Below are 16,937 nucleotides of genomic sequence, written 5' to 3'. Positions count from 1 at the left end.
TGCCAGCTGATTCTCAAACTGCTGCTATTGATTTTGGCCTAGTTCTGGTTTGGGCTGAACGATTTAGGGAATATGTCTAATTGCAGTTTTTCCTGGCCAATATTGCGACTTAAATGCAGTAAATTTTCTATAAATAATTTCCGGATCTGCTATTTTTACCTGAGAAGACCAGAATATCCACTTTGAACGCTGACTACCAGTTAGTTGTGGTGATGATGTCACACATACAGAACATGGGTATTTTGTTGGTTCTGATGGGTCTGAGCTCATCATTGTTGAAGCCGTATTACATAATAAAAATTAACGCTCTTGCACTCTTTCAAATTGCGATTTATATATAAAAACGATTGATCTTTCAGCTCTAGTTCTGGTTTGGGTCGGGATTGTTTGGGTCTCATTCTGCCCCCCAACACTAACAGAGAGCTACAGTCAGCGTTCGCTTGGCATGAAGCTCCGCAGACACAGCGTTGAGATTTTGGGCTTCCGGGACAATAATTTGTGAAAAGGCAGTTATTGGTGTTAACACTTAATTTCTATAAAAAAAAGTTATAGAAATTCTTGACCGCATTAATTAATGCAGTTATACAACGTGAATACAGTTCTGAACCTGGCTGCTACTCATGCCCGCCCTGAATATCGTGCTGTTTAATGCGGGAGGTGTTTTTAATGAAGAAATTTGCTTCATAATTTGCATTTTCTCATCAGATTTCTATCTCTTGCATAATGCTAGTTTCTGTTAGCGCGTCAGATTGCTTTTCGGAATTAGAGCCCAGACATGGGCTCGGCCATCAGCCAGTTTATTTTGATTGTGTTGCTGTTCTGTGATGTAAATACTGTAAATACTGTGAGCAGGAAAGTGAACTTGTGCTGTGTTTGAATGTGCTGTAGCTTAATCATACGTGACTCTGCTAAATAGCCAGTCATCTCTTGCTTTCGGTGTACCATTTGATTTTGTGATTATTTTTATGAAATGTTAGCTGTCTGTTTAAATATGTTGCAAATTGATCTAAGATAAAGTACTGAGTCTGGTGTATTCTGTGTGTTCATTTAGCTCACAGTGTAAGCTTCAGGTATTTAAAAAAAAAAAAATAAATAAATATATATATATATATATATATATATATATATATATATATATATATATATATATATATATATATATATATATATATAAGGGCTAAGAAAAAAGTAGGCTGAAAAGATTTTGGAATCAATCGTAATAATTCATCATTGCTGCACCTCCAGTGTTTATAATGGGCAGATCCGATTAAGCCCACTAACAGGTGATCTCAGCTGGTAAACGAGGAGGCGACCGTAGTGTCAATTATAACTGAATTTTGGGTTTGTACCAGAGTGTTTCTTGTGAGGAAAGTGGCCACTCACTTTTGTTTTCCAGGTTTGTCAGACACTAGAGGGCGCTCTCAAGGGAGTCCAAATCAAATGGCCTGCTGTGGAGTTCTTGTGCAAAATTGTAAATTGTCAGTGTTTAATTTAATGTAGAAAAATTCAGTTTTTTTTTAAACACAAGACAGTGTAAAATATTTAAACAAAGCTGTTAAACTTTTGAGGGTCTTTAAACTCCCGTTATAGACCTCAGCACTCAGTAGCAGTAATGTCAACCACTCAGCGCTCTGTAGTAGAAATGCCAACCACTCAGCATTCAGTAGTGGTAATGCCAACCACTCAGCATTCAGTAGTGGTAATGCCAACCACTCAGCACTCTGTAGCGGTAAAGTTTTTTTTGTTGGTCCTTCTGTCTCCAAAATGAAATGAATTTCCAGCACAAGTGGTTAGAAACATGTAATTGTCTTCATTTTGGGCTGCTTAGCTCCATTCACCCACATTCATTTGGGTCTCACCCAGAGGCGCCCTCTGGTGTTCTGCAGTGGATATTTTTGTAATAAATGACAGAAATAAGAAGCGGCGACACTCACCTTAAACCGGCTCAGGTTGGACAGTCTGTGATGTCCATCTTCTCGTGTTCATTGTTAATGTGTGTTTTTCATTTCAAAAATAAGGGACTAGAAATAAGTAAAAATTCTCTGGTGTTTTTGTGATAAATATTTTGTGTTGTGAAATTTCCCTGAAGTATTTCAATATTCTATTTTCTTCCACTTTTAACTTGCTGCAATGTACGTTTTTATAAAATAATGTTTATATTTTCATTTGTTTCTCAATTTTTATAGCTGTACATATGGTATGTGTCCCTCAGTACTTCAGTACTTTGTACCGTCTCCCATTGCATATCCTTCATATGACTTGCAGTTTGTTTTATGTGCTATTTTTTATGTTTATATTTACACACTTAAAAATGATGGTTCTTCAGGGGTTCTCTAGTAAAGAAAATGGTTCTGTATAGAACCCTGAACCCTCAGAAAACCCTTTGCATGATTAACTGGTTCTTTACATCATGAAATTTGTTCTTTAGATTGATGTAGAATGTGCTATGCATGGTTCTGTATAGAACCTTTTTGAAAAAGGTTCTGTATAGCACCAAAAAGGGTTCTTCTATTGTGTCAAGCTTGACATCACAACAATAGAAGAACCCTTTTTAGTGCTGTATGGAACCATACACAGCACATTCTCCATCAATCTGAAGAACGCTTTCACCATGCAAAGAAATCTTTAATCATGCAAGGGCCTCTTTGAGTGTTCATGGTACGATATAGAACCATTCTCTTTACTAAAGAACCCTTTTTTATGAATGCAATATCTTTTTCTGTACTCGTTTTATTGGATTTAATTGTATGTTGACACCTTTCACCAGAGAGATTCCTTGTACACCTGGTGCTTGGCAAATAAAGATTCTGAAATAAATTATTCGGCGTGAAACTACAATGCCCAGCGTGCACAGCGCGTATACGTCACACAAGCCGTACCGCGATCCACCAATCAAATCACTGCTGTGCTCTGGGCCCGACACACACATCTGCGCTGCTAAGCTAGCGCCGACGCTAGAGCTGTTCGCTGGCGGCGGAGAGAGGCAGCGGTTTTCTCCCCTCTCCGTCTGAAACACAGTGTAGTGGAAGAATGCCTGCGGAGTGCAGCGTCCCCGGGTGTGATAAATATGAGGAGGCGAGAGCCAAAGGTGTTATTTTTCACCGTTTTCCCGAAAAAGACGTCGAGCTCTGCAAGAAGTGGTTAGCGGCCATAGGCAGGGATGTAAACACTCCGCAGAAGAACTATGTGTACCTGCGGGTGTGCAGCCAGCACTTCAGACCGGAGGACTACGAGAGGGACCTGAAGGCCGAGTTAATGGGCTGTCGGCCCAAACTTGTGGTAAAGAAAACGGCCATCCCGTCTTTATTGATCAGGAAAAAGAAAGCAGGCGTGACGAGGGAACCTGAGGTACGTTGAAACGAGCCAAACTGAAGTCAGCTTCTCGTTCAGATCCATCCGTTCCACCTTAAATGGTGCAGCAGTTATGTGTTTTAACGCGTGGCGCGCCTGAATTCAACTGCTGCAGCATTTAAGGTGGAACGGGAAAATTAGAAGAACTTAAGCCGCGTCTTAAAAAAGCAATTTCAGTGGTTCTTTAGCAAAGGCAATGGTTCTTTTTAGAGCCATGCATTCTGTATAGGACCGTTTTATGCATAGTGTGTGTGTGTGTGTGTGTATGTGTATATATATATATATATATATATATATATATATATATATATATATGTATATATATAGTGTATATGTATGTAAGTGTATAATATGTGTGTGTGTGTGTATATGTATGTATATGTGTGTGTGGGTGTGTATGTATGTATATATGTATGTATATATATATGTATGTAGGTGTGTGTGTGGGTGTGTATGTGTATATATATATATATATATATATATATATATATATATATATATATATAAATATAAATATAAATAAATGAATGGGGAATTATGTATACAATTCTATATTCATGCATAAATTGTAGTTCTGCTGTTAGGGTTCTTTGCATGGTGAAATGGTTCTTCAGATTGATGGAGAACGTGTTGTATTTGGTTCTATATTGAAACTTTTAAAACAGTTCTGTGTAACACCAAAAGTGTTCTTCTGTTACAAGCCTGACATCTTAACAATAGCAGAACTCTTTTTGGTGCTACATAGAACCATTTCCCTAAAGATTCTTTATAGGACCATATAGATCAACATTTCCCTGTGCAGAGAGAGATTTAAGCATGCATATGGTTTTATATAGAACTAATGGAACCATTCTCTTTACTAAAGAACCCTTGAGGAACCATCTTCGTTAAGTGTGCGCTGTACCGCCCACATTTCCCGGTCTGTGCATGTTATTTTTGTCCTTTATGTTGTGTTTTGGGGCCCTGCAGACCACAGACCCTCTTTAAAAGATTAAAACACATTCAGTGTTGCTTGGTCAGGGTGGTGCTTAATTTACCAACGCCTTCGTTTTCTGAGAAGTGCTAACAGAGATGATTTTGACAGGTACTCTACAGACCTTTTGGGGGTCTTTGTGACTGCGGTTGTGAATGTGAATGTGTTGGATGCCTTTAATGGGGATTTCCAGTGGCATTTTTGAATTTCTGTGCGTTTCAATAATTGAGATATAAACAAAATCACTCACAGGGGTTTGGTGTGAAATGGTTCATTGTAGAGAAACCTGCCAAAAATGATTTCTTTACAGTGGTGGTTATAGTACCCAAGGATTGAAGGGTCTGCAAGGCAATAGCCTTTTTATTTACTATCCAAAATCGCCAGTGAACCTGCATGTGTTTTGAGTTTTATATCTATAAATATATGAACATATTTGAAGCATATGCATCAGGCAGCCTGTACATTTAAACTTACACACAGAGGATGTGTATATATTGAAGTACCATTGTACATTTACTTATGTTTACAGATGTTTTTCTGCAGTTTATATCAAGAATATGGTATTTAAAAAAAATAAATATTTTAAAATAGATTAAATAAAATAAATTATTTTGACTTGGAACGCCCTGCATGTACCTCTCCACAATGAATGGGTTTTAAAAAGTACATTTTGGAGCAAAACTTGCTTAAAACTATCATAAATCAGTGTCTCCGACATCAGGCAGTGTATTCATAACCGTTTCCTGTAGTAACTGTGAGGGATGTTTAAGAGACATTACACTTTCCAGACATCTGTTTCATATCACCACCGCTGGGTTTCACATCGAACCACTCTGAACGACTTTGTTTAAGTTTTAACGATAGTATTATGCAGAAATTTAGAAATATTGGTGGAATTCCCCTCAAAAGGGACACTCCCGCCAGACCGGGGGGAAAATGGTGTATCAAAAGGTGGGAGGAAGTTCTGAAAAGCTGCTTTTGGGGGCTGTACAGGAACTGTTTAAAACGTGTGGGCTTCTTTTTTCCCTTCTCTCGCGAGCGCAGAGGACAGCCAGATGGCGAACGTTACTGCTAGGAATAGAAAACACGTTTTCAAACAGCCCTCGCTCAGAAATCCACCCCACAGCATTCGCCGTTTATCAGAACTTCCTCTCACCTTTTGATGCATCATCAGAAGGGGTTTTTCCCAGTCTGGCTGGAGTGCCCCTTAAACTCCTCCTCCAGACTGCTGAAATCACCTGTACAGTTCTGCCTAATATATATAAAATATTAATTTTTGACATTAAGTTTATTGACATAATTTGAAAATGCCCTGTTACTCTGTACATTGTGTGTAAATTTCGTGATGAATGGACTAAAATGAAACGACTCAAAATGACTTTGAAAAAATTCTGGTTCCATTGACTTACATTAAAAGTAAAGTAGATTTTTCCCTTCTCCTGTAAAGTTACCATTTTGGAGATACAAGGTTTTCTTCCGACAAGTGATATGTACACACACACATACAATTGTATGCAAAAATTTGGTCAAATTACACTTTGTTTTGATTTTCTAAGTGAAAAGCAAGTTTGTATATATCTGTATATATTTCTGTCTGTATATATTTCTGTTTCTGATTATGCAGCATTTGAACACAGCAATGTTACGTTGGGGGGTAATGGAATGATAAACAGACAATACGAATGATCACAAATTAAATTAAATCTCTAATAATTTACATTAAAAAGTCCCCAGAAAAAATGTTTTTACCTTCTTCTGTAAAGTTACTATTTGAGATGCAGGTTTTTATTTATTTACTTATTTGTTTGTTTATAGTTTGATTGTGACAAAATAGTTGTGTTAATGCATGTACCTTAGTATAGTAGTATTTAGTATTAGTATAGTAGTATATATTTAATATATAGTAGTATAGTATTAAGTATTTTTAATATCAGTTCTCAGTGTTTTTGGTAGCTATAAAGCATGAAAAATGAGTATGATCTGTGTATCAGTGGTTGACACTGATAGAAGATAGAAGATGAAGATAGATGTTTGACCTTCGTAGTTGAGTGCTGTGGTGTGCCGTGTTGATTTTAACAGAAGTTTCACTTGACAGTTCCTGAAAGGCGAGTTTCTGTGGTGTTTTGTGGTTTTTAATAGTTATATTGTTTTTAGAGATATTAAAGGATATGAGAACCGGCTTTAGCTTACTGTGTTTCAGCTACCATGTTGTAATTCCCCTGTTATCTAAGTATGATTCTATAATTTGACGTGTTGTCCTGTTTAATACAAATAAACAAATACACATACAGTCGCATGCAAAGGTTTGGGCAGCACTGGTTAAATTACATGTGTTGATTTAAGTGAAAATAAGATGACTTCCTCACGGTTTAATGCAGGGGTGTCTTTTGAATGTGTGTATGTACATATTTGTTTTTATTTCTGCCACATTTGTGCACAACAGTGTTACATGGGTGGTAATGTGATAGTGAATGCACCAGTATGAACGCTCCAGTTCTCCTGTGAAGTTACTTATCTGTTCATTTATCGGTTGAGTGTAGTAATATACTTTTATTTATGCGAATATCAGTTTGTGGTGTTTTTGGTAGCTGTGATGCGTAAATGATTATGATCTGTGTATGGGTGGTTGGCAGACATGATGCTTGACATCAGTTGTTGAGAGCTGTGGTGTGCAGTGTTGATTTTAACAGGAGTTTCACTCGACAGTTTCTGAAAGCTGAGTTTCTGTGATGTTCTTCTCCCCCAGCCTACTGAAATAACCTGTGCAGTACTACTTGCTTTCTTTTTTATATATACATAAATGTACACACACATACACACACATACATACATACATACATACATACAGTTGTGTGCAAAAAATGTGGTTAAATAACACATTGTGTTGATTTTCTGAGTGAAAATAAGTTAACATAAGTTAACGCACCTCTGCACACTGACCTGTGTGTGTGTGTGTGTGTGTGTGTGTGTGTGTATATATATATATGTATATATTATGTGTATATATGTATATATGATGTGTGTGTGTGTATATATATATATATATATATATATATATATGTATGTGTGTGTGTGTGTGTGTGTATGTATGTATGTGTATATATATATATATATATGTATGTGTGTATGTATTTTATTTCTGCTACATTTGAACACAGCAGTGTTACATTGGGTGGTAATGTGATAATGAGTGGACCAGTATGAACGTGTCAAAATGGAATAAAATCTCTATTAATTTATGTTAAAATTAAGAAAGTTTTTGCCTTTTCCTGCAACGTTACTCTTTGAGATCCACGTTATTGAGTTTTTATTTATTGACGTCATTGTTGTTTGTTTGCGACAATATAGGTACGTTTATGCGTATAATTTATTAATCATATTTTTGGTATAGTAGTATGTAGTGTTGTAGTATTTATTTAGTGTATATAGTAGTATAGTATTTAGTATTTTTAATGTGAGTTTTTGGTGGTTTTGGTAGCTATAAAGCGTGAAAAATTAGTATTATCTGTGTATCAGTGGTTGGCAGGCATGATGTTTGCACACCACAACACTCAACAATTAATATCAGTGTTGATTTTAACAGAAGTGTCCCGTCAGTTCCTGAAAGCTGAGTTTCTGTGGTGTTTTTTTTATAGTTATATTGGTTTTAGAGATGATCTAGAATATCAGAACTGGCTCTAGCTTACTCCAGTACTGAATTCTGTGTAATATAAGTATAATTCTATAATTTGGCCTCTGTTTGTTTTTAGATTCTGCACTCTGTGGGAATCTCTCCCAAGGTGGAGGTCTCAGAGCACCCAGCGTATGTAAGTACGGCTGTCTTCATGGTCTGATTTCCTTTAGCGCTCATGCACATTTGGTGAACATAAGTCTGAGTGTACATCATATGAAAGGTTCTGGAGAATAACATGGTCTCACCCAGCGACGTGCATGGTTCAAATACTGAAATCACTATTCAGGATTCAACACATGAATGAAATATACAGACCAACAGTTTAATGAAACGGCGAATTTTATGGATTAACAGCTACAGTGTGTGAACGTTTTGCTCTTACTTGTGAGGAAACGTGATGTTATACTTTGCTAACACAATGGGACACGAGGGACGTGGCAGAGATGGTGCTGCTCTCATCACCGAATAGGCTACGCTGATGTTCAGAATAGGGACTATTTAATACTCGAGTGCTCTATCAATTATTGAAACGTATCATTGATTATTCGGATTATGAATCACTTAATTGCCAAATAACTCAAATAGCTGTCAAATAGCTGCTATTTGCTAACTAACAAGACAGTAAAGATGAAAAATGGATTAAAAAATTTACTGTTTTAATGAACTTTCCTTTGAAAACAAAAGAAAAATAAAACTGATCTTTTTTTTCTTGTCAAAATTTAAAACCAAGGATGTGCAGAGTAGCAGCAATAAACTATAGCAAAACTAAATCAGAATCACCTGAATCAAGTATATAAAAAATCAGTCTAAATTTAACTTTTAAATTTAAACAGTGCAGTCTGTGCTTTGTGCATTCTACCATCTGTCTACACTCTGTCAATGGTTTTTATTGGAATGGAGGAAAGTCAGCGTCTCTACATGTCGTTAGATTTTGATAGTGTGGGAAAGCGCTGCTCATTTATGAAAGAGAAAAGAGTAAGAAAGAAAAGAGCAGTCACACTCACCTGCTTTTGTTTGGTGTGTTAAAACCATTTGTATAGCGTTTAAAATTCAAGAAAGGATGATTTTGTGTTTTCTGTGCAGATGCCCTACAAAATCTACAAAATCAGCCCAATCACTGTGGAATGATTCTTTTCAAATAGAACAAGTCATCTGGTGAAAATTGCTGTATATTTTCATATCGCAATATATATCGCCGAAAAAAAACTATTGCAATGTCAGATTTTCTAATATGTGTAGCCCTACATCACAGTGATAATGAGGGCGTAAAGAAATCAGAAATGGCCATACGCCTCATAATCTGTGCATCATGATCATATGTCACTCATGATATGTAGAAAAGGTTAAACTTCAAATGTCTGTGTGAAGATCCTGCAGTTTCTTTTGGTTGAAGCGTCATCTTTAGGCCTGCTTTAAAGTCGCTTTACTACACAGAATGTGTATTTTGTGTGTGTGTGTGTGTGTGTGTATGTATGTATGTATGTATGTATGTGTGTATATATATATATATATATATATATATATATATATATATATATATATATATATATATATATATAAATAATTTTGTGTGTGCGAGTAAATACTCGAGTTCTCATTAATTACATTGCTATTCAGTCTTCTATTTTACAGTTTGGATGCTTTAATTTAGAACAGTTATTTTTCTATATATCTGGTTTAGTTGAAAGCAATAGAAATTTATGGCAGGCATGAACTCAACTTAGAGCACAACAAACTGCATCACCTGCGGCCACGGAAATAAAAAACGGTGCCTTTCTGATGCCTCAGAAAGGAAAGTCTTGTGGAGATCATGATAATGCTTTGTTTTATATTTTCAGTAAGAGGCTGGTTTATCATATCTCTCAAGTAGTTAAGTGTAGTGGTCCTAATCCAAGTCCCACCAGGCGTGCAGTCTGCACTGCCTCAGCTGCCTCACGTAGCTAATTCAGGTGGGAATAGTAGCTCCCGTTGTCTGTAAAGAGTTCTACAGCAGCTTGAAGACTTCACAGCACAAACAGCAGGTCTGTTTTTTTTGCCTCTGTGTCAGAGAAGTCTCTCCTCCACACATCGTTAGTACAGCGCAGGAGCTGCTCTGAAACTACCACACCGCCAGATCTCAGTTTAGTAAAATATTTTAAATATAGTGCTGTAAAAGTGAGATCGAGTAATTTGATTGAATCTCTATGGAGGTTTTACTTCACTTGTGTGCTGTAATGAAAGAAAACGCACCAGGTTGGAAGCGTTCGTGTTTTTGATGGACGTAAAGTAAGTGTGCTTTGGAGCTTGCCAGGCCAACGTTGTAAATAAGGTTTGTCTTTAATCTTTTCCCAGGAGGAGCTGGAAGTCACCTTATCATCTGATGATTTACTAAGTGATTCTGAAAGTCCAGAGGAAGAGGACATGAAGAAGAAGAAGTACAAGAGCAAGAAGAACAACAGCTCAGACGAGTGGGAGCCCCCTTCGCAAGAAGCCGCCAAGGATTCCGACAACTCCGAAATGTCCGTGGACGAGGAGGAGTCCGACGACTCTGACGGCCTGGAGAACGATGGCAGCATGCCGGTGGTGGGCTGTGAAGACTGCGACACCGAAGCCAGACTGCAGTGTTCGTTACTGCGCCACCAAAAACTCTTCGCCTGTCCCCAGTGCGTCTCTGCCGAAAACATGGGCACTCGCTGCCTCGACAAGCTGCTCGTCCGCTTCACCGACTACCAAAGCTTTCAGGTTCACGCCGAGGAGGAGCACGGACTCACCACCAAACGCGTGCTGTGTCAGGAGTGCGGCGTCTTCTACGTGAAACCCACCGAGGCGAACGGCAAGAAAGAGCACGTGTGCGAGTACAAGACGAAGCACCTCGTCTGTCCGAACTGCGACAAAAGGTTCCGGACCGAGAAGGGCCTGAAAGCGCATACGCGGAAACTTCACGGCGACACGGTGCACCCCTGCAAGTACTGCCTGATGCCTTTCCGGAACCGGCCCGCCAAACTGGAGCACGAGGAGACCCACCCGAAAGAGGAGAAGCCGTACCTGTGCCCGGATTGCCCCGAGAAATTCCGCAACATCGTGAAGCGGAATCGTCACATGAGATCCCACCGAGGCCCCTGGAAGTACTTGTGCAAGACGTGCGGAAAGGGCTTCCCTCACCTGGACAGGTTGGAGAGGCACGAACTGATCCACTCCGGCATAAAGCCTTTCAGATGCGAGGTGTGCGAGCGCTCCTTCACCCAGGAGGGCCATCTCAAGTCCCACATGCGTCTCCACACGGGAGAAAAGCCCTACAAGTGTAAGCTCTGCGACAAGAGCTTCACCCACAACGTCAGCCTCAAAAGCCACGTCCTGCGCTACCACAGCTCTGTAGCTGCTCCTCCTCCTCCTCCTCCTCCTCCTCCTCCGCCACCTCCCACTCAAGGTGCGCAAGAAAACTCCATCCCAAAAGCAAGGAAGAAGTCCCAGGGCAGGCCCAAGGGTCGCCCCAAACGAGTTTTGGCCAACGAAGAGCAGGAAAACGGTGGAAACCACGAGTTGTCTTAATCATGATGTGAAGTTTCAAGAGGAAATGAAACCAAGAGGGTAAGGGTGAGCAGTGTGGTAGGAATACAGCATCACAGTACTTGACGACATTTTCGCGACACATGAATATGCATCACTGTATTACGGCTTTTCTGGGGTTTTATACGTTGGAACAGATGCACTGCACCAAAAAAGCTACGTACAATGAACTGTGCATCATGAAATGCAGCTAAATGGGACAGTTTTTTGTTCTCTTTTTAATGAAATCCAAGGATTTTTTCCAAATTTCTGCGTAATTGAGTCGTTACGATGTAAACAAAGTCATTCAGAGTGTTTTGATGAGAAGTAGTTGATCGAGAAACCTACTGAGTCAGATGTCTTTACAGTGGTGCTGAGAGGAACCAGGGGTCACAAAGACTACAACACAAATACAGCCACTTTATTTACTATCCAGAACCACCAGTGAACGTCTTTTCAGGTTTTATACGGAATATTAAGTTAAATAAGGCAAATTTACCTCTTATAAGACCAACTTATAATGCCCTGCATGTACCTCTGCATCATGAATGGAATAGAGAATTATATTTTAGGCCAAAACTAAATCTCAGAAGTATTGTAAAACCAGTTTCTCAGGCATTGGGCAGCGTATTCATGGCCATTCTGTGTAAACGCTTTCTGTGAGGGAGCTTTTAGAGGTGGACGTCTGGTTCCTATCACCACCACTGTGAATATGTCTGACCCAGAACGCAGCTTTTCTTATGAAACCACTCTGAATGACTTTGTTTACACCTTAGCCATTTGTTTATGCAGAAATTTTGACCAATCGGTGGAATTGACCTTAAATGAAGTACTTCTGTCTTCAAGTATTGGTGATACCTACAATATGCTGACCTTTTATCGTGAAAACGATATCATATCGTCATATTGACCACCCCTACCTGAGGGTTGCTCCACAAAGCGGGCTTTCTCACCGATCTGGATGATCAAAGCCAAACGTCCCTCATAAGCTCTTCTACTGGAGAGGCTTTAGTCATCTGGCAGACTGAGAAGTCCTGCTTTTATACTGACCATTATGGGCAAAGATGGAGAGCCCAAAACGATTCGTTAGACGTTTCATGATACTGTGGAGATGCAGCCACTTTGCCAACTGCTACACAAGTGTTTCATCAGTCAGAGGACCAACCAGCTCAGTTACTGAGTGCCACAAAGACTCCAGTTTGCATGCGAAATCCTGTTAATGTTCTTAACCATCTTTCAACTGTAAATCAGTTGTGGCCTTAAAAGAATGACTCTTGTAACAGTTACGTTTGCATTCTGCGCTCGTAGTTCTCTTTTCTTGGAGTATTTCTCAGTGCTTTGTTTTTTTTCCTGTATTTTTCACGCCGTTCCCTTTCATGATTGTAAAATTGTGAGTGACACATCGTCCCTGCTGGAACAAAACCTCCATTTTTGTTTTTTTTTTCCCAAATAATTTGAAAATGCCAGCTGCTGTTTAGACTGTATCAAAGTTTCATGACGAATGGACCGACGAAGATGGTCCAAAGTAACGTATTAAAATCGTTACGTTCATTTCTGTTGAAAGCTAAGGATGTTTTTTTTTTTTTTTCCTTCTTCTGTAAAGTTGCTGATATGGAGAGAGAAGGTTTTGTTCCGACAGTGACTGACATTAGGGATGCACCGATCATGAATTTCTATGGACGATTCTGAATTCTTTACCGCCATATTGGCCCGAGGCTGATTTTTATTAGCCTTTATTAATGTTTTTTAACCTGAAGCTTGCACTGTGTTAACGACCATTGAAAAGCTCAGTAGCTTACTTTGTTAGCCAAAGTTGTGATTAAAAAACATTGAGTGTGTTTACAGGCACTTAATAATCCGTTAACTGCAGAAATTCCGATTTCGTCAGTAATCTGATTGTGTTTACATGCACTCGAGTAATCAGATAATGGGGAAACTCCGGTTCTACATGAGTCAGACAGTAATCAGATTTCTGCTTTACAACCAGCCAATAAACTCAGAACGTGATGTAAATGTAATGTAAAACTCAAACCTCATGGCGCGACTTTTTTTTAAAAAAAACACGCCACTTTACCTGAAAATGTGAACATACATCATCTAGAAGATGAAGAATATTTGTCATTCATTTCGTTGTGCATCCAAAAGTGTTTTGCTTTGTCTCGCGGCGACGCTGCTCACCTATTTCCGGTACTGCAGTCTGTTTTTCCTCATGCGCAGACTGAGAAATCCGAAAGAAATCAGAGTAAGAGTTCACATGCACTGAGAAATCTGACTACTGAGCTAAAATTGAGGCTCTTTATTAGATTTCTAGACCTTGTGATCGGATTCTGATATATGAAGTCGGAGTGCGCTGTTCACATGACCATTTAAATGATCAGATAAGTGCAGAAATCTGATGATCGGATTATGAAGTGCATGTAAACGCACTCATTGTTTGGTTTTTAATAGGCCAAACTGATTTTATCAAATTAAAGTTGCCTTTTTAAGTAACATGAATGCTACATCAAAAATAAGAGGCTGCTGCTTCTTCAGCACAATGGATTTTGCAGAATTATACCACAGTATTTTGGTACAGCTGTAGCAGCAGCATTCAAATACAGCGCGAGTGCATTTACCTGACATTATTTATGCCAAGTTCAGCCAAAATGAAATGATGAGGCCAGTTGAAGCAAAAAATCTGATGATTCATATTCAGATTTGTGCATCTCTAATACACGTTTTTATACCTTTCCTGCTTTGTTTATGCAATCATTATATGAGCTTATATATATCCTAGAGATGTTGTAATCTTTGCTCATAGCTGCTCTATTAACAGTGTCTGTTCTGTTAGGTTTAAATGGGGAATGATCTTCATTGGTGCTATGAACTGTCCTGTTTGATTTTAAACTTCCATTTGTTATGATTTACCTGTATTCACTTCCCTTAGAGGTGTTACACTAAAAGTCGTCTTTTATTTTTCTTTTTTAGCACTTAATGCAATTGCTGTTGTTACGCAGAGCTGTTGCAGAAAAATAAACCAGTTTCACATCAGTTTCGTAGTTTTTTTTTTTGTTTTTTTTTTATTGCTTCCAAACGGACCACACATTATAAAAGGAATATTTCATAAGGCAGCTGGTAAACTGGTTCGTTATATTTGCACTTAATCAAATGAGTGATATGCACGTCGCCGCAAACTCTCAAACACGGACTATCGCTTGGATGTGGCCACCTCGGTCAGTTAAATCAAGTATGGCTTGTTCGGTGGGCCACAGAGAGGCTGCGAGAGACACCACTGACATGCAAACTCAGGTCAGCTACAGCATTCAGTGCAGCAGGTGAAGGAAAACTGCTCATTCTGTGTGAAACAGGCCTGTTTGACGGCCACTAAATCTACTATACTTGAAACAGTGGCCAATCGTGAGCAACCTGAACTTAAATGTTCCAGGCTGACCAGTCTAATGAGAACAGACTGCCTTTGAAAGTCATCAGCATATACGGAAGATCATGGTCATTCAGTACAACACTCAGAGGCCTCAACTGATCAAAAATGAGTGCTGGTCTTGGATCAGTCTGTCTCTCCCATCCTGACGAACGAAGAATGAGCCTAAACCAGCAGTCATGAACATGAAGGGTCTGTTTCCAGGCCAGGTTAAGCCTAAACTGTGACGTCAATGGTGAGTTGACACTGAAAAGCTTTTTTAGTCTGGGTTGAGGTTTGACCTGGGTCCTAGATAAACAGGCCCTAAAGCGCAAAAACGGCACAAAATCAAATCATTTTTGGCAGCATAACACAAGGAAAGCGTTCCCTTTTTTCTTTTAAGAGTTTGTAGAAGCAGGATGAGAATGGCGTACGCTTCCCTGCCACTTTATTAGAAACCCCTCCCTTCTATCTCCACCTTGCTGGTGTAGTTAGCTGTTTGTGCTGGCTATCTTCTAGCCAAGTGGTCACCAGCCGTCCTCCAGGAGATCTACTTTCCTAAAGAGTTCAGTTCAAACCTGCCCATCCAGCCAAACAAGGCCTTCTGAAGTTGTTCATTAGCTGCAGCGAGTTTTACAAACTGTAGTTGGACCTAGATCCAACTGGAAAGAAGATCTGGAGAACCAGGGTTGGTGACCACTGCTCTAGCCCTTCACCAATGACCAGTTTCTGACCACAAAGATGCTCCTGGCTGGATATTTGGGTGGGAAGCGATACTGATGTGTTCAAAAACAACACCGTGCACCACCCCAATACCTGGTCAGCAGTGCTCCTGTGGTCAGAAACTGAGCAATGATGAATAAGGGGGGGGCTACAGTCTGTAATAGTACACCTATATAGTGGACCTAGATAATAAATGGAGCTCACGAAGTAGTCAGTGAGCAGAAGTACAAGCAGGTGTTTCCAATAAAGTGGACAGTGAATCAGGTAGCTGCTTTGATGGTATCTGAGCAAAACCTTGGTCTGAAGAAGAGGGGAAAAAAAGTGGTCAGCAAAGTCCAGCTATGGCAGAAAGTACAGAGAGTGCAGCAGAAGGTTGAGGTAACGTTCCTCGGAAAATGGGCACTGTCCAACAGAAAGAAGTGCTAAGGCAGAATGAGCACTACACCAAGTGTAGCCGCTGTGATGGAGATCTGGAATGTGTTATGAATGTCTGTAAGCTACGGAGCCCCGCTGGTCACATCCCCTCTAAATAAAAATAATGACTTGGTAAGATGTGGTAATGAGAATTAAGCATTGACCACAGCTTAATAAGGCATGATCTCGTTCCCTTGCCTTACTAAGTCGTGGCCACGCATTACGATCTCATTCCCATGCAGAGTTTTTTATTAATACGGGATGTGACCAGCAGGGCCCCGTAATAAGATATTCAGCATAAAACCAAAAGACATAAAGCTCTTATTGGAATCTGCAGGGCCACAACACAGCACAGTCTAGCGTTTCCCTCATTCAGACGCACCATAAAGGAATAATCCAGCGCTTTACATCTACTGACGGCCAATTAGTACAGAATTCTGATACATTTCCCTATAAATTAAAACTAATTTTCTAATAGAAACCACTGGGCAGTTTAATTTATCAACTGTCCAACAGCTTCTGTTACAAGAAAGCTGCGAGTTTGACTTTGTGATGCTTTTTTAGATACAGGGAAACATAATCGTCATTGATGACTGACGGAACGTACAGACTGTGGCAGACAGAATAGAAAAAGGCAACCGTAGTCCTTTAAAGACCCTTTGAGGTTCTCAACCTTTTCCACTTCAACGTCCACCAGCCAGGTTATCACTAGAAAGCATGAAGCCTCAATGTCGAAATGTCATTTTTGGGAAATTTTCAACACAGCGATTTGTGGGGGCCGACTCTTGCAATGCATGATGTACATGGAATATCAGCAGAATATTGGTGTGGACAACTGAAAGGTCAGGTTTTTCTAGAGGCAAAGGAAAAATTATATTGTA

At 39.4% G+C, this 16,937-nt stretch overlaps 1 protein-coding gene across 3 annotated transcripts in view; it reads left to right on the top strand.

Annotated features, from left to right (window-relative positions):
* LOC118804711 (zinc finger protein 771-like) overlaps positions 1-14,552 on the top strand; it is a 56,315-nt gene extending 41,763 nt beyond the window's left edge. For 2 of the 3 annotated variants that reach the window (XM_036565320.1, XM_036565319.1), the window contains exons 2-3: positions 8,074-8,130; positions 10,329-14,552. In XM_036565320.1, coding sequence (XP_036421213.1) covers positions 8,074-8,130; positions 10,329-11,525 — 1,254 coding nt within the window. In that variant the 3' untranslated portion in view covers positions 11,526-14,552. Of the gene's footprint in view, positions 1-2,817; positions 3,349-8,073; positions 8,131-10,328 lie in introns of those variants that run through there. The other variant, XM_036565318.1, reaches the window with a different exon arrangement.
* Positions 14,553-16,937: the final 2,385 nt, after the last annotated feature.

The sequence above is a fragment of the Colossoma macropomum genome, unplaced genomic scaffold, assembly GCF_904425465.1.
Source record: "Colossoma macropomum unplaced genomic scaffold, Colossoma_macropomum, whole genome shotgun sequence".
NCBI lineage: Eukaryota > Metazoa > Chordata > Actinopteri > Characiformes > Serrasalmidae > Colossoma > Colossoma macropomum.
This window is presented reverse-complemented; position numbering and strand designations above follow the sequence as displayed.